Source organism: Piliocolobus tephrosceles, chromosome 17 (genome assembly GCF_002776525.5).
Source record: "Piliocolobus tephrosceles isolate RC106 chromosome 17, ASM277652v3, whole genome shotgun sequence".
NCBI classification, from domain to species: Eukaryota; Metazoa; Chordata; class Mammalia; order Primates; family Cercopithecidae; genus Piliocolobus; species Piliocolobus tephrosceles.
Window position 1 is genome coordinate 1792575 of NC_045450.1, and position 20953 is coordinate 1813527.

Genomic DNA, 20953 nt, shown 5'->3' on the forward strand with positions numbered 1-20953 from the left:
TTCAAATTCATTCTGAGGTCTTTCTCTACATCAATACGTGATCCCTTTGCATCTGGCGAGTGTTGCATTTTATCCCGGGCTCTCGTTTGCGTTTTATATTTGAACATGATTATACTCATAAATGAAATGTGGGGCTAGGCTATTCTAGTTGAAAAAAACTCTAAAAAAACATTCATTCTTTCCTTCCAACTGTCAGATGCAGAGATGTGCATTTAGTCTGCCGGATCTCTGCAAATGACCTCTGTCCTCGAAAGGGGCGGACTCAACTCCCAGTGTCCAGTTCAGTCCCACGTGACCTCTGTCCCTGCAGTCCCTGGAGGGCGGGGGCAGAGGGGCACCAGGAACCCATCCCTGGGCTTCTGTCCTGCAGGCCCAGCGTCTGTTTATGAAGATCGATCTGGAACTCCGGCCTCCTTCCTCCCTCTGGCCCATCCCACCTTCTAGGGGTCACAGAGACAGCACGGGGTGACTCCCAGTGAGCACTTCCGCACGCCCAGCGGCGGTTTTGCGGGGTGGGAGTCTGAGGCGTGAGACCCCGAAGGGAAGCAACACGGCCCCTCAGGACGGGGCTTCTGGTGTAAGGGAAGGTGGACAGCAGGGGCCGGTCACTGGGTGGAGGGGGCGGGGCAGGCTCCAGTCCCAGAGCTTCCCAAATTAGATCCCGGATTCCCGGGAAGCTCACTGAAGCTCAGCCCAGTGACACTGGCAGAAGCGAGCGTCAGCTTCAGCGGGAAGGGCCTCTCAGGACGTGGCAGGCAGGCTCTGGCCAGGGCTGCAGCCACCTGCGTTTTGACTGGGATGGGGGGACCTGCTCCAAGGCCACCCACGTGGCTGCTGACAGGAGGAGACCCTGGCTCCCTGTCCCTGGGGGTGTGAGGGGGAGGGCGAGTGGGGGGGACAGGGTTCCTACTGAGGGGACAGCGCCCAGGTGGCCAGGTTACTGCAGACAGAAGCAACCCCAGGTCTCCCAGGGTCCTGGGCTACAGGAGATCCCACCATGCTGGGGGCCATAGCCAGGGCCAGGCCCCTCCCTGTTCCTCCGTTGGCTCTCCTGTCCGACGGTGGGGGAAAAGCACGTCACAAGCACAGGAGTGTGGGGCTCACGGGATGGTGCGTGGAGCTTCCTTCTCCCAGCAGGCCTGGAATCTGGGTGCTGTGGAAACTCTGCCGGGAGTGGCGTGCTGGGCACAGGCAGAGAGACGGGGTCCCCAGTGCTGCAGGTGAATTGAGTTGGGACAGGTGAGGGCCCTGAAGTCCCTGCCTGTGGGGACGTGGGGACAGCCCCGGAGGTCAGGACTAGAGGATCTGGTTCCGTGAAGACCCTGCTCCTCAGGCTCCCTCCCTGCTGGATGACATCGCCCTGGGTAGGGGTGCCCTGGGCCAGGGACTGGTGGCTCAGATCCTGCTCCCTTGTGTGGGGTGGGACTGTCCTGCCTCCCCCAAGGCAACCCCTCCAGGTGTGCCCCTGCCGTCAGGTGTACGGCCGCTGTGAGGGAGGAGGGTGCCGGGTCGTGGGTGCACTACCGGTCCTGTATGCGAAGGCAGAGGCTGATGTTGTCCTTATTGGTCACCAGGAAAAACACTGAAGCTACAATTCGGAGCCTTGGCTACCCCCCGTGCTGGCGTGTAGGAAGCCAAGTCTGTGCCCAGGAGGCCACACCCTGGTGGGTGGTCAGGCAACTCCACCCCCGTGCCTCAGTTCCCCACATCAAACAGGGGATCCCTGACCTAGAGAGTCTCAGGCGGACCTTCCAGCCTGGCCTGTGATTTGGATCTGGGGAGGGGGACAGGAAAGTCCCGGGCACTGCCCAGGGCCCCTAATCAGTTGGGTCATCAAGCTGGGGTGTCCAGGGCGGTTAGGAAGGGCCAGTCCAGGCCGGGCCAGGAGACGGTCCCCATCTGATCTGCCGAGTGAGCACGGGACCTGCTGCCGGATGTGGGGACAGGGACGTCTCAAAGGGTGGTTGTCACGAGGGCCTGAGCTGTCTCCATGGGGCTGCTGGGCCTTGACTGGGACCCTCCTGAGGAACCCCGAGGACTGGGCTCCCAGAGGATGAAGGAGAGAGGGCCAGTGTGCCCTGAGGGAACCAGGGAGGGCTTCTTGGAGGGGGCGGCACTGACACGAATACTTACCTCTCCCTCAGCCCTGGCCCCGGAGAAGTGGCGCTTGCTTTCTGTCCTTCACCACTGCGCCTTTGGGCCTTGCTGGCTACTTGGTGCCAGGGCTGTGGCATCCACATGGGGATAAACCAGAGATGACGACCCTTCTTAGGAGACGTGCAGAAGGAACAGGTGGGGCCGTCTGTGGAACTCCAGCCTCCTCCATCCTCCCGCCCTGCCTCATAGCAGGTGTGTGACCACTCCTAACCCCCCACGCCCAGCAGGTCCAAGGGTCAGGCGGGGCCTCCTCCTTCTCCCTACAGTGGGCAGACACCATGGCCCTCGGGGCCCGCGGCCTCCTGCTGGTCCTGGCTGTGCCCGGTGGGTGACCTGGCCTGGGTATGAGGATGGGGGGGCATCTGCTCCCTGCCTGGACCCCTGGAGGGGGTGAAGCTGGGGGCTGGTGCCCGAGGGAGAAACACGCTGAGTCCCCATCCCGTGGGGCCCCGTGTCTCCTCTGCAGAGACTGCACCCCTGGCTGGAGGCCCGGCTGTCCGTGCCTGGGGACAGAGGCAGGAGGGAGGTGCGGGTGGAAGTTGGGGGTGCCGGGAGTCCCAGGACCCAGAATACTGGTGATTTCTCCCGTGAGGACCTGGAGGGTGGGGAGAAGGCCCAGGCCTGAGGCCAAACGCCCGGCCTCCAGCTGCTGTTTATGGCCTGCAGCTGGTTCCACCCAGCCCTGGGTCAGTGAGACAGCGGCTGACCCAGCCTCAGCAGGCCGGGCCCGTCCGCCCAGGGCCAGAGCCCACCCCAGCGTCACCCTGAGGCCTGGCAGGTGTGTGGCAGGGGCCTCTGGAGCCTGCACACCCCTCCCCTCGGCAGCTCCCCTCCATCCTGGGCCCTCCGTCTCTTTCCCGCAGGTGTGTCCCTCGGGGCTTTGCAGCCAGGTACGTCTCCAACAGGTGTGGAGTGTGGGGGTGGGTGCAGGCAAGGCCTGGCAGGGGGGCCTCGGAGACGACCCTCTCCTTCCCTGGGGGTCCCACTGGGGAGGCCATAGTTTGTCAGGTGGTTTCTGCTGACATCTCTCGGTTGAGGGAGGCTGGCCGGGGTCTGCGGCAGGGGCTGTCTCCCCCACCACTGCGGTCAGTTTGTACCTTGGCAGATGCTTTGAGGCCATGAAAACAACCTGGCTCTCCTTGAACTTCCTCCCCGCAGGGTCCCCACCGTGGCCCAGGAACCAGCTGGGGGCTTTGCTGTGCAGGAGAGGCCATGCCCCACCCCCAGACCCACTCCCTATCTGTAAATATCTACATCCGTCTACATCCCAGCTTCCCTTCCATTCAGCCGAGTGGCCACATTCCATTGCCAGCAAAATTATCCAGCTCAGGCGGCCCCAGGTGTGGCCAGTGGGCCTCAAGCCGACTTCCTAATTTCTTCTTAATTTACTGAGGTGAAGTTCACAGAAGATAAAGTTACATTATCAAGCGTCCAATTCAGAGGCCCCGAGCACCTTGGACAGTGCCGTGTACCCCCCAGTTCTATCCAGCTCCGAATATCTCCACCTCCCGTGAAGGAAAACTGCCCGCCAGGCAGCCACTCCCAGCATCCTGGGCCTTCTCGGGGGCTCCACCGTTCTCTCAGCTCCTTTCTAGCTGCCCGGGAGCCCTGGTTAGTTTGTGGAGCACGGCACTTAGAAGCCGCAGCCTGCGCACCGGGCGCGTGCACGGCCGCCAGGGTGTCGTTTCTGCTGCACCCGCGATGCTTGTGGGGAAAGGCCGGTAGACGGGGGAGCTGAAGAGGGAAGTCCCCGAAAAGGCAGGTGTGGTCAGGGAAGGCTTCTTGGGATCCCCACCAGCCACCCCTTCCTCCTCCGACTTAGGGTGTGGCCAGCCGCAGCATTCGGATGCAGGAGGCCGGATCGTGGGGGGCCACACGGCCCGGGCCGGCGCATGGCCATGGCAGGCCAGCCTCCGCCTGCGGAGGGTGCACGTGTGTGGCGGGTCCCTGCTCAGCCCCCAGTGGGTGCTCACGGCTGCCCACTGCTTCTACGGGTGAGTGTCCGGCTGGGCAGGGGCAGCCTGAACGTCCAGGCCTGAGTGGGGCCTACGCCAGCGCACAGGCCTCCACTGGGTCTTGACTCACTCTGAGGCTCGGGAACTCTGGGCCCGTTTCCTTCCAGTGGAAAGGGAGGGGCCGGCTGCCCCCTCTGTGAGGTTCTGCCGTCTTTGCTTCCCTCTAGGGACCGACAGCTCCCTCCCGCACCCCCGCCACTGTCTCTTCATGTGAAACTGAGCTCGCAATCTGCCTCCTGACCAGCCCCTGCTGGTCTCGGGTGTGCTACTGGCTTTTCCGGGGGCTGGCAGGAACCCCAAGGTGCTGCCGTGGTCCTTGGACCCTGGAGGGCGAGGCCACTGCCCAGGCTGTGTGTGTCCCGAGCCCAGGAGGGAAGAGATGGGCTTCGGAGGCCCGCAGGGGTGGGGTCTGGGCAGGGCCGATGCTGACCTCCGGCCTTTGCAGCCAGCCCCTCAGGGCACAGATGCCCGCAACACCCACCCACCTTCCCTCCCAGGTCCCTGAACTCTTCCGATTACCAGGTGCACCTGGGGGAGCTGGAGATCACTCTGTCTCCCCACTTCTCCACCGTGAGGCAAATCATCGTGCACTCCAGCCCCTCAGCACCGCCGGGGTCCAGCGGGGACATCGCCCTGGTGCAACTCAGCGTCCCCGTGACCCTCTCCAGCCGGATCCTGCCCGTCTGCCTCCCGGAGGCCTCAGATGACTTCTGCCCTGGGAGCCAGTGCTGGGTGACCGGCTGGGGCTACACGCGGGAGGGAGGTGAGGAGCCTGCGTGGGGATGCTGGGATGGCGGGAGGCAAGGGCAGCTGAAGAGAACTGGTTTGAGGGACGCTGATGCCACCACCTGCTCCTGGTGGCCTCCACACCCGGCCAAGGCCGCCCCCATTGCCTGTCCCTTCTCAAAGCCTATCGTGTGGGTCCAGAGCAGCGGCCAAACATCAGATCACGTGCCATGACGAGGGTCCCAGTGGCACTGGTGTCTGGCAAGGTCTCCCGTCCCCCCAGGGCAGGGCCTGGTGCTCCAACCTTCCCTGAAGCCTGTCTCCCCCACCCCAGAGCCTCTGCCACCCCCGTACAGCCTTCAGGAGGTGGCAGTCTCCGTGGTGGACACAGAGACCTGCCGCCGGGACTACCCTGGCCCTGGGGGCAGCATCCTTCAGCCCGACATGCTGTGTGCCCAGGGCCCCGGGGACGCCTGCCAGGTGAGCCCGCCAGGCCGTGACAGAGGACGGGGGCAGGTGCAGCCCAGGGAGGGGCTCCCCACCTTCTCGGCTCCCAACGCTCGCCTTCTGTCCTCAGGATGACTCTGGGGGGCCTCTGGTCTGCCAGGTGAACGGTGTCTGGGTGCAGGCCGGCATTGTGAGCTGGGGCGAGGGCTGCAGCCGCCCCAACAGGCCAGGGGTCTACACCCGTGTCCCCGCCTACGTGAGCTGGATCCGCCGCCACACCACAGCCTCAGGCGGCTCAGGGTCTGAGTACCCCAGGCTTGCCCTCCTGGCTGGCTTCTTCCTCCCCGGCCTCTTCCTTCTGCTAGTCTCCTGTGTCCTGCTGGCCAAGTGCTTGCTGCGCCTGTCTGGGGATGGTGCTCCCTTCCCCGCCCCTGACTGACGGCAGGAATCCAAGTGCATTTCTTAAATAAGTTACTATTTATTCCGCTCCGCCCCCTCCCTCTCCTTTGAGAAGCTGAGTCTTCTGCATCCGATTATTGCAACATTTAACCTGAATTTAAAAGCACACAGAACAAAGGTGTCAACGGGAATCTCGCGGCCAAAGCCCCCAGATGGAGGGGAGGCCCGATTTGCGTCGGCGCCGGGCGCGTTACTCCACGGGGTCGGCTCCTTAGTGATGTGATGTCACCATCTCCCAGAGTCACAGGACGCTTCTGGGAAGGCCCGAGCGGAACGGAAAGGGTGGTGGCTGGAAGGGGAGGGTGGTGAGGGCGTGACAGGCGGACAAGAACTCAGACTGTGAGTGAAGGTGGCATTGGACCGCGGTGGCCGCACCTGCTGCCGGTAAGGGCCCAGGCCCCCAGTGAGTGTCCTGTAACAATGCGTGGCCTGAGAGGACGCAGCCTGGTGCCTTCCCCTCTGGCGGGTGCCTGGTCTTCGTCCCACAAACACAGCTTCTCTCACGAAGGGACGCTGACCCAGCCGCCCGCACAGCCTCGGCTGGCAGCAGAACTCCAAGAAGCCCAAACCAGAACGGACGGGGGCTCGCGGGGCCCAGCAGCCACTCCTGCTTCACTGGGCAGAGAACCAGGGCCTGGGCTGTCATCCTCCCCGGGCCTCTCTGCTCACGACGGGACCCAAGTCAGGGTCCACGCACGGCTCCACCTGGGCCACCACCCCAACGGGGCCCCCAGACCCCGGTGCCAAAGCCCTGTGCGGCACCAAGCCCCGAGCTACACGGGGTCATCCGTACCATCCCCTGGGGCAGCGGTGGCTGAGGGGGACCCTGGTTTCTCCAGAGGACACTGGGGGACTGTGAGGTACAGCCCCCGCCTCTTCTCTGGGGGGTCACTGACGGGCACGGGAGGCTCTGTTTCCGGGGGTTCCAGGGGCACTGTGGCCCCTGAAGAGGAAGCTCTGGGTTCTGGGATCACGCTGTGGCTACCGTCCGAGAAAGGGTCTCCACTGGGGCCCCCGAGGTCCAGCGGCTCGAAGGCGAAGCTGGGGACGGTCAGGTGCTCGGCCCGGCAGGAGGCCTGGCCCCAGCGCTCCCCCTTGGCTGCAGGGTCCCCTCCGGTGCCCGAGGCCTCTGTGGGCTCCAGGGAGTCCCTGTGAGGGGTGGCCTCACAGGACGGGGTTCTGCGCCTCAGGGTGGTGCTGCCGCCCTCCGCTGCAGGGGGCCGCGCGGAGCCCTCATCCTCCGCAGGGGGTTCCACCGAGATGCAGGGGGGGCTCATCTTCTTCTTTCTGCGCGCACCCAGAGCGGGCTCGGCCTCGGGGCCCCAGGCCTTGGCCTCCCCAGGCTCCCCGCTGCCCAGCTCCGCCGAGGGCCGCCACTGCTCGTCCGCCCGGCCCGGCTTGTCCAGGAAGCCCTGAGCGTCCACGCTGTACAGCCTGCGCAGGTCCCGCTCACCGCCGGCCACTGGAGAGGCTTCAGGGCCCTGGGACTCGGCCGCGGGCTGCCAGGGGCAGGCGGAGCTGGTGATGTGGCTGACCTCCTCGTCGGCTGGGTCCGAGGCCTCGGCCTCCTCTCCGCCCGGGGCCGCCGTTCGACTGGAGACGCAGCGCTGTCCGAAGGTGTGCTTCCGGGTGCGGATGCTGGCGGGCCGTGGGGAGCGTGGGGGAGACTGCAGGGAGCCCCCCTGAGACACCGGCCTCACCAGGGTTTTCTCGCCAGTCTCTGCAGGGTCCAGGGTGTCCCTAGGGCTGTCAATCTGCCCTTCCAAGGAATCGGCACGCACAGCCTCCTGTGGGGCGTGGAGGCAAAGTGAGGAGCAGGAACCTGGGAGAGCCCTATTGGTGGCCAGGGCTCGGGGACCCCTCACCATCCAGGTCCTGGAGAGGCCAAAGTGGGCAGGTCCCCTGGGTGGCTCCTGACCCTCGAGATGGGGCTGGAAGCCACTGGCGTGGACATCCCAGTCTCACTCCTGACCTGTGAGGCTCCTGGGGAAAGCCTGTACCCGCTGCTCTGCAGGCAAAGATGCCATGGCCCCCAGGGGCACAGAGCTGAGGCTGAAGCCACCTCCCCACCCCGGGACACCAGCAGCCCAGCTGGGCACCCCACGATGGGGCTCTCCGAACTGCTCCCATGCGGTACGGGGTGTTGCACTGGGCAGTAAGAAGCAGGGAGAAGCAGGAAGAGGAGCTGAGGCTGCAAGTCAGTGAGGCTGGGACATCTGCGCACAAGCCAGGACCGGAGAAGCCACTGTCTGCCCACCATGGGGCCTGAGGCTCTGGGTCCAAGACTCCGGTCCCCGTAGCCAGGAGCTCTGTAGCCACAGGCTCACAGGCCTGAAGCCCCACCCGGTCCCAGTGCTCCGAGATCCACCCAGCAGCAGGCAGGAAACTTCGGAGCCGCAAGGACCCAGTGCCGCCCTCCCTGGCCCTTGTCCTCATCTGCTGGTCCTTCAGACGAGAGAAGGCGTCCCTGTAAGGCCCCCACCCCTGCCAGCCTCCACTGCAGGCAACCGCTTCTCCTACCTGTCTGCAGAGCAGCCGGCTGAGGCTGGGGGAGCGGGCTGTGCCCCGAGGGGATAGAGCGTGGAGGGCCTCGCTGCTCCTGGCTGGGGACGACACAGCCAATGGGATCTGGAGGGAAGCACAAGACTCCGCAGGCGGCGAGTGTGCAGAGGCAACGGAGTCTGGGGCAGGGGAGAATCTAAGCTGGCAGCTCTGCCCCGCGTTCCTGCCCAGCTTCCACCCACCCCCAACCTGCCACCATCCTCCTTCCTGGCCAGCCCCGGCCTGCCCCATCTCCCTCCCTGTCCGGCCCTCCTCCTTCTCACTGCCCTGTCCTGCTTCCCACCCAGTCCGTGTTTTCCTGCTGGCCCCACTGGCTGCCGTACCCAAGGGGGTGCCGGCCCCATAGGTCTCCATCTCCACCTCCTGCAGTGGGCGGGGGTGGGGCGCCGAGGCGGGCACCACGGGCCGGAACATGTAGCTGTCGTTGGGCAGCGAGAGCATCCTGGACACGGACACCCTGCGTGCGACCAGGAGGTTTGGGGTGTCCGGACTCTCCTGGGGCGAGGGAGGCCTGTCTGCATCCGCCCGGCGTGCCCCCCCGGGGCCCTGCGCCAGCTCCAGCTCGATCTCGGCATCCAGCTCCGCGTCCTCACGCGCCTCTTTGTTGCTCTCCTCCAGGTGCTTCATGAGCACGGCCACCACCACGTTCACCAGCACGAACTGGGCCACCAGCACGAAGGTCACGAAGTAGACGGGCGACAGGGCCGGCAGGTAGCTCAGGCAGTGCTTGTCCTCACGGGTGCACTCGCGCAGCGTGTCCTGCGGCGGGGGGCAGCTGCAGGCTGGGCTCCATACCCACCTGTGGGCACAGCCCTGGGAGTGCCGTCCCCTTCCCCCCGCCCGGCAAGGGCGGACCCGGCCGTCCTGGGAAAACCTGAAACCCCGCTGGGGCCGCCAGGCGCCAGGCTCACGGCCACGGCAGGTACCTTCATGATCCCGTTCCAGTTGTCCCCCGTGGACACGCGGAACAGCGTGAGGAAGGCCATGCCGAAGTTGCTGAAGGTGGCGTGCCTGCTCAGGCCCTCGCAGGGGTTGTCTTCGCTGCACTCTGAAGGGAGGGACACGCCACCCGGTCAGCCGCGCCTGCTCTGGGCGGAGGCGGGACACGCACCCAGCCTCCACATGCCCCCTGGGGAGCCCAGAGGCAGGGTCAGCCCAGAGGATGTGGATGACGAGGCCCCGGTGGTTCTACCTGCCCAGAAGAGGCTGACCCTGGGTGTGAGGCCGGAGCCCCTGGGCTGAGGCCTCTGCTGCCACACCTTGGCTGGGACTCATCGGGCTTGGTAGCTGCGACCCCAAACCACGGAAGAAACATCATTGTCTGTGTCTGGGACCGTGCGTGGTGGGGGGTAGGTGGGTGCCGGCTGACCAGAATCAACTTGCCCGGTGGACAGATGCTGGACTGTGACAATGTCACACCCGTCAGAACGGGGCTTGGGGGAGGGACCTGGCAGGGACTGGGCTGTCTGAAGTGGGACCAGTAGGGGCAGGGCTGGGTCATCTAAGGAGGGTCCCCGCCTGCTCCGCCCAGCCTGGCTTAGGGAGGGTCCTCGCCTGCTCCGCCCAGCCTGGGCTGAGGCTGAGGCCTGGGTGGGGGCCTCAGGAGGCTACAGTCACCAGGTGAGGGAACACAGCCAGCATTTGTCTCCTGGGACCACGTGGCATTAAGGATGGCGGCGTGTTTCCAAATGTGTGTGCACATCTCCACGTGTACTCGCTTCCCCTCGTGTGTGGCAGGCATCCCCGTGTCCGTGTTCCTGTGTGCGCGCCCGCATACGTGTCACGAGCCTGGGTGCCGGCCTCTGCGTCGACACGGGAGCCTTGGCCTCGTGCACAAAAGGCTCGGACGCAGGCCCGGGTGAGAACGCCCAGCGGGTGTGTGGCCCCCATCAGGCCCCACACTGTGCGCAGGCATGTGACTGCGTTGTGAGTGAATGGGCACGGGGGTGCCTGTCAGGACGCCGTGTGTGCCAGGAGGAGGGCGCAGGGGCCACTCACCCAGCCTCCCGAACAGCTCCACTCCCAGTGCAGCATAGATAAAAAACAGGAGCATGAAAAGAAGGCCCAGGTTGCCCACCTACATGAGAGAGAACCAGAGCCGGGTCAGGCGGGCGGGCAGGGAGGCCTCAGCCCATGCGGCAGGGCACTCGGCGCCTCAGCCACCAGGCCCCACCTGCCCACCCTCTTCCAGGCGCTCCCAGCCCAAGCCAAGTGGAAGCAAGCTCCCAGAGCTGGGCGGGGACCCCCGCTCCTCAGCCCCACGCCCCTTCCGGGGCTCCACGGCCCCACCAGGTAGACAGACACAACCTACCCCTCCGTGCTGGCGCACACTGGCTGCTCTCTCCCTCCGCCCTCCCCCTGAGCATCAGCCTCTGGTCTGGAGCCCACTCCATACTCTGCCCAGCAGGTTCCCCCGGGGCTCTCGCCCACCCTGTTCAGGGGCTACGTCAGAGATTTCATGGCAGGGCCCAGGCCAGCACGCCGCTGACTGAGGGGTCCTGGCAGGTGGCCTGGGCCTCACCCCTCCCCTGTCACAGCTCTCCTGTGGACCACCCCAGCAGCCCCAGCATCTGCACACACAGCTCCGCCGGGCGGCGCACCCTCCAAGGCTGGCCTGGCCTGCCCTACTCCACGTCCCTCCTCTGCACAGCTGAGCACCTGGGGAAGCGGCACCGGGCCCTCGGGAGTGTTACTTGGACGAAGCTAGGCACGCCGCTGAGGACACGGTGAGTGGGGATGGCTGAGGTGGGAGGCAGAAGACAGGCAGGGGGCAACTGACACATGGCGCAGAGACGGGAAATGACTGGGAAGAGGAGGTGCCGGGTGCATGGGCAGCCGTGGGGGTGAGGGGTGGCTGGGAACGTGGCGGGGCTGGTGGATGGACGGACACAAGGGTTGGACAGGTGGACTAGAGGCTACGGATGGGACACTGCATTGGGTCTCTTGGCTGTGGAGGCCAGAAAGCATGTGGGCAGGGTCCAGGGTCACAGGAAGCAGGGCGGCTGGGCCCATGTGGGCTCCGAGGGGGACCCGGGCCTGCGGCTGACGCCTGCATCCTGGGCGTGGTCCTGGGCGCACACACACCCACCCTGGCCACCTGCTGCATTCTGCCTGGATCCCTCCGGCTCTCCACGGCCCTGCCTCTGGAAGTGCACTGGACAGGTGGCCCCAGTTATGAGTCTTGCCCAGAGGACCGAGGCCAGAGGGCAGCGGCTGGATCCACCTCTGCCAGCCCAGCCAAGCCACGCACTGCACACAGCAGGGACTTGGCTTCAGCCGTCGCACAACCGAGGGACCAGAGAGACAAATGAGGGAGAGTGGGGGCGGCGAGGCCCTCCCTGCAACCTCATCTTTCAGGGGCGTGTGGGGCCTGCGCTGAGGATGGTGAGGGCTCCACCTACCTGGGGCAGGGCTTGCACGACGGTGTCCAGCAGGGCGCGCATGCCCGTGGCCATCTTCAGCAGCTTCAGCACTAGGACCAGGAGCTGAGCGTCAGCAGGGCTGGGCTGGGGACCCCGGTCGCACCTACCCTCACTCCCACCTAAGGCCGAGGCCCCACCCTCCACCCGCAGAGAGCACCTGGCGGGCGCACGGGCACCTACCCCGGGCGATGCGGAGCACACGCATGATGCGGATGATGGTGGGGTTGATGGGCAGCGCGGCGCTCATCTCTATCTCTTCCAGCGTGATGCCCATGAGCGACAGCAGCACAATGGCCAGGTCCAGCTGGTTCCACCTGTGAGGCTGCAGGCTCAGTGCACACGCCCAGGGTCCCCACCTCAGCTCGGTGCGCACGCCCGGGGTCCCCACCTCAGCTCGGTGCGCACGCCCGGGGTCCCTACCTCGGCTCAGCAGCATCACTTCTGCAGACCCCCGTGGAAAAGCCTGCGGCCTCACCTGCCCCAGCCCCTAGAGCCCTGAGGGGCCCCCAGAATCCGAGACGGCCCTGCCCCACACACCTGTCCTTGAAGAACCGACGGAACCCAAATGCCACCAGCTTCAGTGCAGCCTCGAAGACAAACACGATGGTGAACACGTAGTTGCAGTACTTGAGGGCCTCGTCCAGCGACTGGGGGTGGAGGGTCGGGCTGGCTGAGGTGGGGCTGGGGTCACCCCTCTTCCCCTGGCTCCCACTCTGCATGCCTGTGAGTGACCCCGGGGGCCGGCCCGGAAGCTCCCAGGTCAGCTCAGCAGCTCCTCCCTGGGCACCGGGAGCCTCTTCTGCCCTCCGCCAGCCCAGCATACACGCAGCGCTCCGAAGCGTCTGACCAGGTGAATGAGTGAAAGCTACTCTCCCAGCATCCACAGGCCCAGCTGAACGCCACGGTCTCCGGTCCGGGAAGCCACCCGGAGCTGCCCGCCCACTTCACACGCTGCAGCCATCCGTGCGCCCCGGCGGCAGTGTCCTGGCCTCCCAACCATCCTCTACTGACCTGAGCACCTCGGGGGCACGGGAACATGGGCTCACAGGGCCCAACTCTGAGCACCTACAGTATGCAGCCCGGGCTGAGCTGGGAGGCATTGCCCGGATGGACCCTGGAGCCCCCCATCCTCTGAGGACGAACCTCTGGGGAGGGAAGACCCTGCCCCTCCCAGTCCAGGCTCCTGGTCTCTGGCCACGGCCATCCTCAGCTCCACACAAAATGCTTTCCACAGAGCTGAGTCCGCTCAGCCTCAAAGGCTTACTGCTACCCAGAGACTACCTCCCTCCTCTGGAAGGCTGGGAGGACCACGTCCTTCCACTGAGGAAAGGAGGGGATATAGAGGGACCGGAGTAAAGAGAAACTCCACCTCAGGCCCTCAGGCCTGCCTGTCTCCTGCCAGTCTCCCCACGATGGGACATGCACCGCCTGCCAGCCCCTCCTCACCGGCAGGACATGCACGGCCAGGCTGGGGAGGGGCCCCCAGGGCAGGGGGAGGGGAGTTTCAATCAATGTTAAAAGAAAGACTTGTTTTCACACAAAATCTCCACATCCCCCATGCAAACCCGTGAGGGCTCAGCGGAGCGCCAGTCCTGGGTTGTACGTGCTGTCAGCTGCCCCACTGGGGGTGCCCCAGTCCCTGGCCCCCTCGCCGCCCTGGTCTGCGGGAAGGAAGGGCCCCTCGCACCCACCTTCGGTTGGTTATAGTGCTCCATGGACATGGTGATGACGTTGACACAGATAATGAAGGTGATGAAGAGGTCGAGATAGTGGCTGGTGCACAGCGAGTGAATGGAGCGGCGGGTGGGCGAGTAGTCGGCATAGTAGGGCCGGCGCTGGGCCTCTGCAGGGAGGGCGGCCGTGAGCGCCAGGCGGGAGGGCTGCCCCGGGCTCCTGCAGACCCCATTCTCTTCCCAGGTGGCCAAGTGCAGGGGAGAAGTGGGGGCCCACGGCTCAGATGTGAAGATGGGGCTGGCCCTGCCTCACGGCAGGCCTCAGTCAGACTGGAGGAGGGGACTCTCTCAGGGAAGGGACCCTGTTCTAGGTGAGACGCAGCTCCTGGGGAAGCTGGCTAGGCCAGGAGGCCTGGGCTGGAGCAGGCCTTGGGGGCAGGCCACTGACTAACCTCCTCAGCAACGCGGCCGCGTCCTGGGCAGCCCCCAAGAGTGGGTTCGAAGCTGAGACGGCTTCCCCACATCCCACCTGGGTGCCCGGCACACCCCGCCCTCCTGGAGCTCCCAGGTTGGCGCAGCACGTGGCTGGGCCTCTGGTCTACTCCGGGTCTGGCCTCAGGCTGAGACACTGAGGAAGGGCTGGGCAGAGCAGCCCCACTCATCTCCGGGCCCACAGGGCCTCACTGGAGCAGAGACAAGAGTGTGACCTGCCTTCTGGCCACCAGCCCAAGTCCCTCCCCTCCCCATCCTCCAAGGGGCGATGGGCTGTGGTCTAGGGTCTGCCACACTCCAGACCATCTGAAGTCGGTGCCCACCATCTGCGTGTGTGCCCCAGGCAGGTGTGCACTGAACGCTTGGCCTCCAGGGCCCCTCCACGCACGAGGAGGAGCTCCCGCAGGTGAAGGCGTGAGCTGCCACCACACCCCAGCACCTGCCTCGGCCACAGAACCACACATGGGTGGGGACCACTGGCCCAGGGCCTGGAAGAGCAGGATACACCCCCCGCCCGACCCTCATGCTCTGCGGGCCAGCATGCAGTCACTGAAGCACTCAGTGCAGCCTGGGCAGCCAGAGGGGGCCAGCAGACAGTCGGGCTGGACCAGCAAGGACACACGGCAGCCACAGGCCTGCGGGGGTGTGGGTGGCCCCTCGTTGCTCTGGGTGTCCTGGTGCACACGGCAGAGATGCAGGCAGACTGTGAGCCGGGCAGAGCCACACGCATGCATGCACACAGCAGCCCGGGCACCAGTGGGCGAGCGCAGCCCGTCCCCAGGCCACACACCCAGCACCTCCAGCTGCCTGTGCCCACCCTGCGGAGGACCCCAGCAGGCCTGGAATGCCCGCCCTTCCCCCAGCAGCGGCCGCAGAAGCGGGGCCTGAGGCATGCAGGGCAGGGCCGGTACCTGGGCTGGGGAAAGTGCCTGGAAAGACAAGGAGATGGTCTGAGGGCGTGGGGGCGCTCGGGCCTGGAGCCCTCCCTGCTCTCCCTCAGCTCCCGTGTTTCGGGGGCTGTGCTGGCTCCTTGTGGAGTGAGGACTCGGTGGGGAACCTGCCCCTTGGGCAGTGGGGATGGGGTTGGGGGTGCCTCCTCTCCTGCTGTGGCGGACTCCCCCAGCGGCCCTCTCCGGCCAGCCCCTCCAAGGCACGGCCCCCATGCAGGCCCAGGCAAGGCAGGTGGCGTGCAGAGCCATTCGGGGAGGCTGGGGTGGGAGCGGGCAGGGCTGGAGAGCCCGGTGGGCACATAGGTACCGACCCGCCACCGCCACCGGGAGCGCCTTACTCCTGCGCCTCCTCTCCAGGCGCCGCAGCCGCTTCTCCTCGCGCCGCCGCGCCTCCTCTGCCTCCTGGTGCTGTCGGCATTTGTGGAAGTTCTCGACCACGACGCCCACAAACATGTTGAGCACGAAGAAGCTGACGATGAGCAGGAAGGAGATGAAGTACAGCAGCATCCAGGGGTTGTGGTTCTGCACGGGCTGCGGCACAGAGCTGGTGGGTCCCCGCCCACCTGCCCCGCCAGGCGCCCTGCCCAGGACGGCCCCACGAGTCCCCAGAGGCCAGGACAGCCGCGCGGGGGAGACCCCGAGGTGACCCGGCCACCCGCCTGTGCACACCTGCTGGTCCACACCGACGGCGTCCAGCCCGTCGTACATGATGTTCACCCAGCCGTCCTTGGACGACAGCACGAACAACGACATCAGGGCCTGAGGGCCAGAGCCAGGGTCCCTGAGGAGGGCTGGAGCTGGGGTCGCTGGCCCTCCCGCTCCAGGGGGTCCTGGACACCCCTCCCCCCACCTCCTGCCGCCGCCTGCCCACCTGGCCCAGGTTGTCGAAGTTGTACTTGCGCCTCACCCAGCGGTAGTGGGCGGCCCGGCACTGCGCCTTGGTGGAGATGTTCCTGGTGTCGCCGCCCTCGCAGTAGTAGAACTTCCCTTTGAAGAGCTGATGGGTGTGGCGGTCACGCAGAGGGCCCGGCCTGTGCCCCACCCCACACAGGGCCTCCTGGGGCGCGACTGAGGCCCGAGCTGTCCCTCCCCGTCCCACAGTAGCACTGCTGGGAACCACACTGGGAAGACAGACCCCCGGGCACGTGGGGGCCACACACCTGCACACCCAAGATGCCAAAAATGATGAAGAAGGCGCAGCAGATGAGGACGATGTTCCCGATGGGCCTGAGTGACGAGATCAGCGTCTCCACCACCAGCTTGAGGCCCGGGGCCCGGCTGATGACCCTGGAGAACAGTGAAGGGTACACTGCGGTCATCGACGGCAGCAGCTGCCAGGCGCTGGCACGGCTCGGCAAAGGCCCCACGGTGGGGATGACTGGGCGGCCTGCGAACAGCCCAGGACTGTGAGAGCAGCGACGGACAGTGGCGTCAGGGGACTGTGCTTCCAGGTTGCCCCAGGAGTCCAGGGGTGCCCCTGGTCCCCACCTCAGAGGCCGCAAGGTCCGCAGCAGACGTAGCACGCGCAGAACGCCCAGGATCTTGGCGCCACCAGCCGAAGCCATGGCCACGACGATGTCGACCAGGGACACCAGCACCAGCAGCCCGTCCAGCAGGTTCCAGCTGCTCTGGAGGTAGGCGTGCTCGCCCGAGAGCAGCCCTAGAGCCACCACCTGGGGAGGGCCAATGGCACTGATCTCAGGCTCAGGCCTGGGAAGCTGGCACGCAACTGGGTGGGGATGAGGGCAGAATGGGGGCCTGGGAATGAGGGGCAGTCCCCGGGCCCCGCGGTACCTTCACCATCATCTCCGCCACGAAGATGGCCGTGAAGATGTAATTGGAGACGCTGAGGAAGACCCGCTCCTGCCGGGAGAGGACGGGGGGGCTGTGTCCACTCCATCCCGCCCTGGGGGTCGTGGCGGCGTGGGACGATGGGGTTGGCTGACTCACGGTGCTGCCGGGGTCAATGTCAGGCCTCTCCAGGGCGATGGTGACACAGTTAAGGAAGATGAAGACGAGGACCACGTGATCAAACATCTTGTGCGTGATGATCTTCTGGCAGGAGACGCGGAACCTGGGTGGGCGGGAGCGGGTGAGAGGTGGGGCACAGACAGCAGAGTGGATGGGGGTCGCAGGACAGCCCTGGCCAGGTCTCCGCTTCAGCCCCGGTCCCTGTGGTCTGAGAAGGGGTGCCCACCCGGAAATATCCACCAAGTGCCAGCCCCGCCCAGTGGGGACCTGGGGGCGGGGGTCCTGGGGGCTGGAACCAGCCATGTAGCCTCCTGACCCGGCCTCCTCACCGGTTCTGTGGGGAGAAGAGGTAGAGGGCCCAGGCCTCCCGGCTCCGGCACCACTGGGGCTTGTAGGGCTCCAGAACTTTGTGCAGGCGGAAGCAGCAGCTCTGGGGGAATGAGAAGTCGGGTTCTCAGAGCCCTGTGCCTGCCTGCCCGGCCCCCACCAGGGCCCTCCGCGCTCAGCTCAGCCACTCCTCCGAGCCCTCCTGCTGGCACCTTCCTAGCCTTCTCCATCCTCACTCCTTACCCACTGGCCTTTGGGCTCTGGCTTTCTGGCCTCTGGGGCTCATAGCACACAACCGCCTCCTTCCCTACCCTGGTGATGGCAGAGTGACCCATGCTGGGAGCCCACGGCGCCAGGTAAGTGGGTGCTCTTGGGCCCCTGGCTCTGGGGAGTGGTTCTTGACCCACAGAAGCCTAAGAGTCTAGTGGATGCCTGGCCCTGCCTCGGCAGCAGCTCTCAGCCAGCGGCTGACCCATGGTGCAGGGCGCAGCCCCCGTATGCAGGCTGTACATGGATCGTTTAGTACACGGCCCCCAGATGGCAGTGGGGGGACTCTGGGATCCGCTGTGGCTGAATCCCTGAATGCTGCCGGATTCCTCCCTGGCCTGGCCTGCTTTTCTCCCCTTCTGAATCTCCCCAGTTAACACCATGCCCCGAATCCCATCTCATATCCCACTTCAGGGAACCTGCCCCAGACGGAGGGAGGCGAGACGGCTGTGGGCCCAGGGCCATGCACTCACATCCTCCAAGTCGTCGTCAAGCTCGGCTGCATCCTCCCGGTGGCTGTCGACGCGTAGGAAGAACTCGCTGGGCAGGGCCACCATCTGCCCGTTGCAGTCGCGACACTTGGCAGGTGGGAGGGGGGCTGGCCGGAGCGGCCGTGGTTCCAGGGACTCGGCCCGCCGCAGTGGGGTGGCACGGGGCCCGGGTGTGGCCCTGCCGTCCTCGGCTTCATCGTCAGTACTGCCCTTGCCCTCTCCGGACAACAAGGACTCACGTTCCCCGCACTGGCTGCGGCGCTTGAGGCTGGGGGCACGGCCCAGGCTGCTCCAGCTGGAACGCCGGCTGCTCCAGGCGCCATTGGGGCCCCAGGGGGCGCAGGGAGAACTTCGGAGGCTGGCCTGGGGGGTGGCGGGAGTCAGTGGCCTGGCGGCACCACTATTAACACCAACTGCTGGCATTTATGGAGCACTTACTGTGTGCAAACCACACATGGATCATTTAATGCATAGACAGCCCTGCCAAGGAAGCACGGTGGAGGCTGCGATTTTAGGGGCCCACCGAGCCAACCACAGGCACAGCTCACGAGGGTCAGGGTGCCCGCCTCGTGGGGGTGAGGCCCTGGGCTCTGCTGGGTCAGGGGCCAGAACCAGCGCAGGACCAGACAAAGCGCAGGTGGCCCCAGCGTCCCCGGGAGCACGCTGGGCCTGTGGCTCAGCCTCACAACCACCCCGCTTCCTCCCCTGCTAGGGCGTCTGGCCACTCCCGTGCTCCGTGACTGATGCGGGTGGTACTGCCTGGAGTTTGTTTCAAAACTGCTCCCCTCCAGTTCCCCGGACCCAGAGAGATGCCCTGGCCGTAAAGGGAATCAGGCTGCTTCTCGTGGCAGCGGAACCCCCGCCTGGCCTGCCTCCTGTTTCCCGGGCATGCTTCTGCCCCTAGCTGCCTTGGGTCTTCCCGTGCTGTGCGCTGCGCACTCTGCTAGACCGTTGGGCCTTCACACCGGCCTCGCAGAACAGCAGCCCCGGCTTCCATTTACAGAAACCAGAACACTCTTTCTCAGTCTCTGCACAGGGCGGGGACTTTATGGGCATGGGCGTAGGGACCCTCACTCGTCTTTGGGGAAGGCCATAAAGAGCCAGGTGGGGGAAACCTGAAGGGGCCTGAGGGCTGGGGCAGGAGATGGCCCCTACCGGAGGCTTCTGGTCTCCCAGGGGAGGGTCTCCGGAGCTGCTGCTGCCACGCCGAGAGTCTGGGAGGCTGGGGGCTGCGTCTAGGTATGGTGAGCTCTTGGGAGTAGGCATGGGCGTGGCCGCTGTGCACATGATGAGGGGAGGGGACAGGCTGCCTCGTCCCTCCAGGTGCCCGTTGGGGGTCACGGCCAGGGAGCACATCTTCAGCTCTGCGGGGCAGAAGGAGGAACGGGCCCCTAGACCTGCCAGGCTCCCAGGATCAGGAATCCCCCACCTAGGACATGCCCTTGGGGGTCCTGCCCAGCCAGCCCGGCGTACTCCACCCACCAGAACCCGGCCCACCCACCAACCACACGCACCTGTGCTCTGGAGCTCTCTGAGCTTGTGGAAGTCCTCCTCGAAGTGGACCGACGTCTTGTCCTCGTCCGTGTCGGATCTGTTGGCGTCACCCTGTACCCCGCAAAGCACAAGGCAGGGATGAGGGCCCTGTGAGTGGGGACCCCTCATGCCAGATGGAAGGCTGGGCCGGCCTGGGAGGTGGGGTGTAGACAGGAGGACCCAGAGGATGATCTCACTGCCAAGGTGGGGGCAGGTAGGTGAGGAATCTGCCTCTCCAGACCAACCCCTGCCCGCTCCGCTGGGCTCCTGGCCTCCGTGCTCCTTCTGGAAGGCCCCCCTCCTCGTGGAAGCCGGCTTCCCTTCTCTATCCCTCACCTCCTGGCAGGCCCCCCACACCCCTCCCCTCGACCTAAAGCCCTTTTTGCTTCTCATCGCCCTCCTCCTGGCAGCAGCCCCTTCTCCTGGAAGCCCCTCTCCCTGCTTCCTCACCTCCGCCTGAAAGCCCTCCACAAGGATGGCCACCAGCAGGTTGAAGAGCACGTAGTTGCCGAAGGTCATGAGGGCCACGAAGTAGAGGGCGGCCCAGGAGGAGGTGGAGGCCATGCCGTTGTACAGGACCACGTTCCAGTCCTCCTGCGTCAGGATCTGGGGGACAGCAGGGGGACCGGGGTGGTCAGCCCAGCCCCAAAATGCCAGCAAGTCCTTGGGATGGACGCAGCTCTGGGCACGCAGGACGGCACATCCACCTCTCTGGGGACCAGACTCGGCAGCCAGCGCTGCTGCGGGCACCCCTGGGCACTACCTGGAACACGGTGACGATGGCCCACAGCAGGGAGTCGAAGTTCTTTCTGTCGGGCACGGTGTCTCCGGTGTCCGTCTTCAGGCTGAACTTGCAGCCGAAGAGGTGCATGCCCAGGATGCTGAGGGCGGGGACAGGGGCGTGTTGAGGGTGGAAGCAGGGGTGTGCTGAGGGGGAGACGGTGGGGGAGGGGAGGAGGGTGGGAGGAGGGAGGGCAGGGCTGGCTCTGGCCGTCTGGGCTCTCCTGGCCCCCCACCCTCCCTGGGCGCCCGAAGTCTCTGGCTTAGAAGGGACTTCCTGCCCCCCACAACTCAGTAATGTCCCTTCTACAGGTGAGAGGACCAAGACCAGAGGCGGGACAGACGTCGGGAGACCACTCTGGCTCCGGGCGGCAACTGGGACGCCTGCCTCATTCAGCCCCTCTGAACCGTGAGAACCCCTCCTGCCTGGCTTCTTACCCTCCAGCTGACCCTGACCCTGAGCTCCAGGCTACACTGGCACCCAGCAGGCACTTAGAACAGCCCAGTTGGAGCCTGGCGCCTGCCCCCACCCCCGGCACTCTACCCTTGAGTCAGTCCCCAGCTTGTCCACCTGGCAACCCATCTCTGCACCCTGCCATCTGACTCCCTGCATGTCTAGTGCGTGGCACACAGTAGGTGCCCCATCAGTGCTTCCCGAATGAGGGCAGCGGAGGCCGAGTG

General features: G+C 65.8%; 2 protein-coding genes across 2 annotated transcripts in view; one reads left to right on the plus strand and one right to left on the minus strand.

The window, feature by feature from the left end:
• Positions 1-2425: 2425 nt before the first annotated feature.
• On the plus strand, positions 2426-5921 carry TPSG1 (tryptase gamma 1). Its single transcript, XM_023189260.2, has 6 exons — positions 2426-2481; positions 3021-3047; positions 3980-4151; positions 4670-4935; positions 5233-5378; positions 5476-5921. The coding sequence occupies exons 1-6, from the start codon at positions 2436-2438 to the stop codon at positions 5782-5784; spliced, it is 966 nt and encodes a 321-aa protein (XP_023045028.1). The 5' UTR covers positions 2426-2435; the 3' UTR covers positions 5785-5921.
• The window catches only part of CACNA1H (calcium voltage-gated channel subunit alpha1 H), a 66663-nt gene continuing 51513 nt past the window's right edge, over positions 5804-20953 (minus strand). The window contains exons 13-35 of the mRNA XM_023189259.1: positions 20256-20373; positions 19943-20098; positions 19474-19564; positions 19115-19323; positions 17942-18322; positions 17204-17304; positions 16854-16977; positions 16698-16766; positions 16392-16576; positions 16064-16190; positions 15775-15900; positions 15573-15662; positions 15242-15434; positions 14865-14882; positions 13480-13631; positions 12326-12435; positions 11969-12102; positions 11768-11838; positions 10365-10443; positions 9293-9414; positions 8690-9125; positions 8325-8485; positions 5804-7591 (exon numbers count right to left, since the gene is read on the minus strand). Of these exons, the coding sequence (XP_023045027.1) occupies positions 6578-7591; positions 8325-8485; positions 8690-9125; positions 9293-9414; positions 10365-10443; positions 11768-11838; positions 11969-12102; positions 12326-12435; positions 13480-13631; positions 14865-14882; positions 15242-15434; positions 15573-15662; positions 15775-15900; positions 16064-16190; positions 16392-16576; positions 16698-16766; positions 16854-16977; positions 17204-17304; positions 17942-18322; positions 19115-19323; positions 19474-19564; positions 19943-20098; positions 20256-20373 (4267 nt within the window). The 3' untranslated portion in view covers positions 5804-6577. The remainder of the gene's footprint in view (positions 7592-8324; positions 8486-8689; positions 9126-9292; positions 9415-10364; positions 10444-11767; positions 11839-11968; positions 12103-12325; positions 12436-13479; positions 13632-14864; positions 14883-15241; positions 15435-15572; positions 15663-15774; positions 15901-16063; positions 16191-16391; positions 16577-16697; positions 16767-16853; positions 16978-17203; positions 17305-17941; positions 18323-19114; positions 19324-19473; positions 19565-19942; positions 20099-20255; positions 20374-20953) is intronic.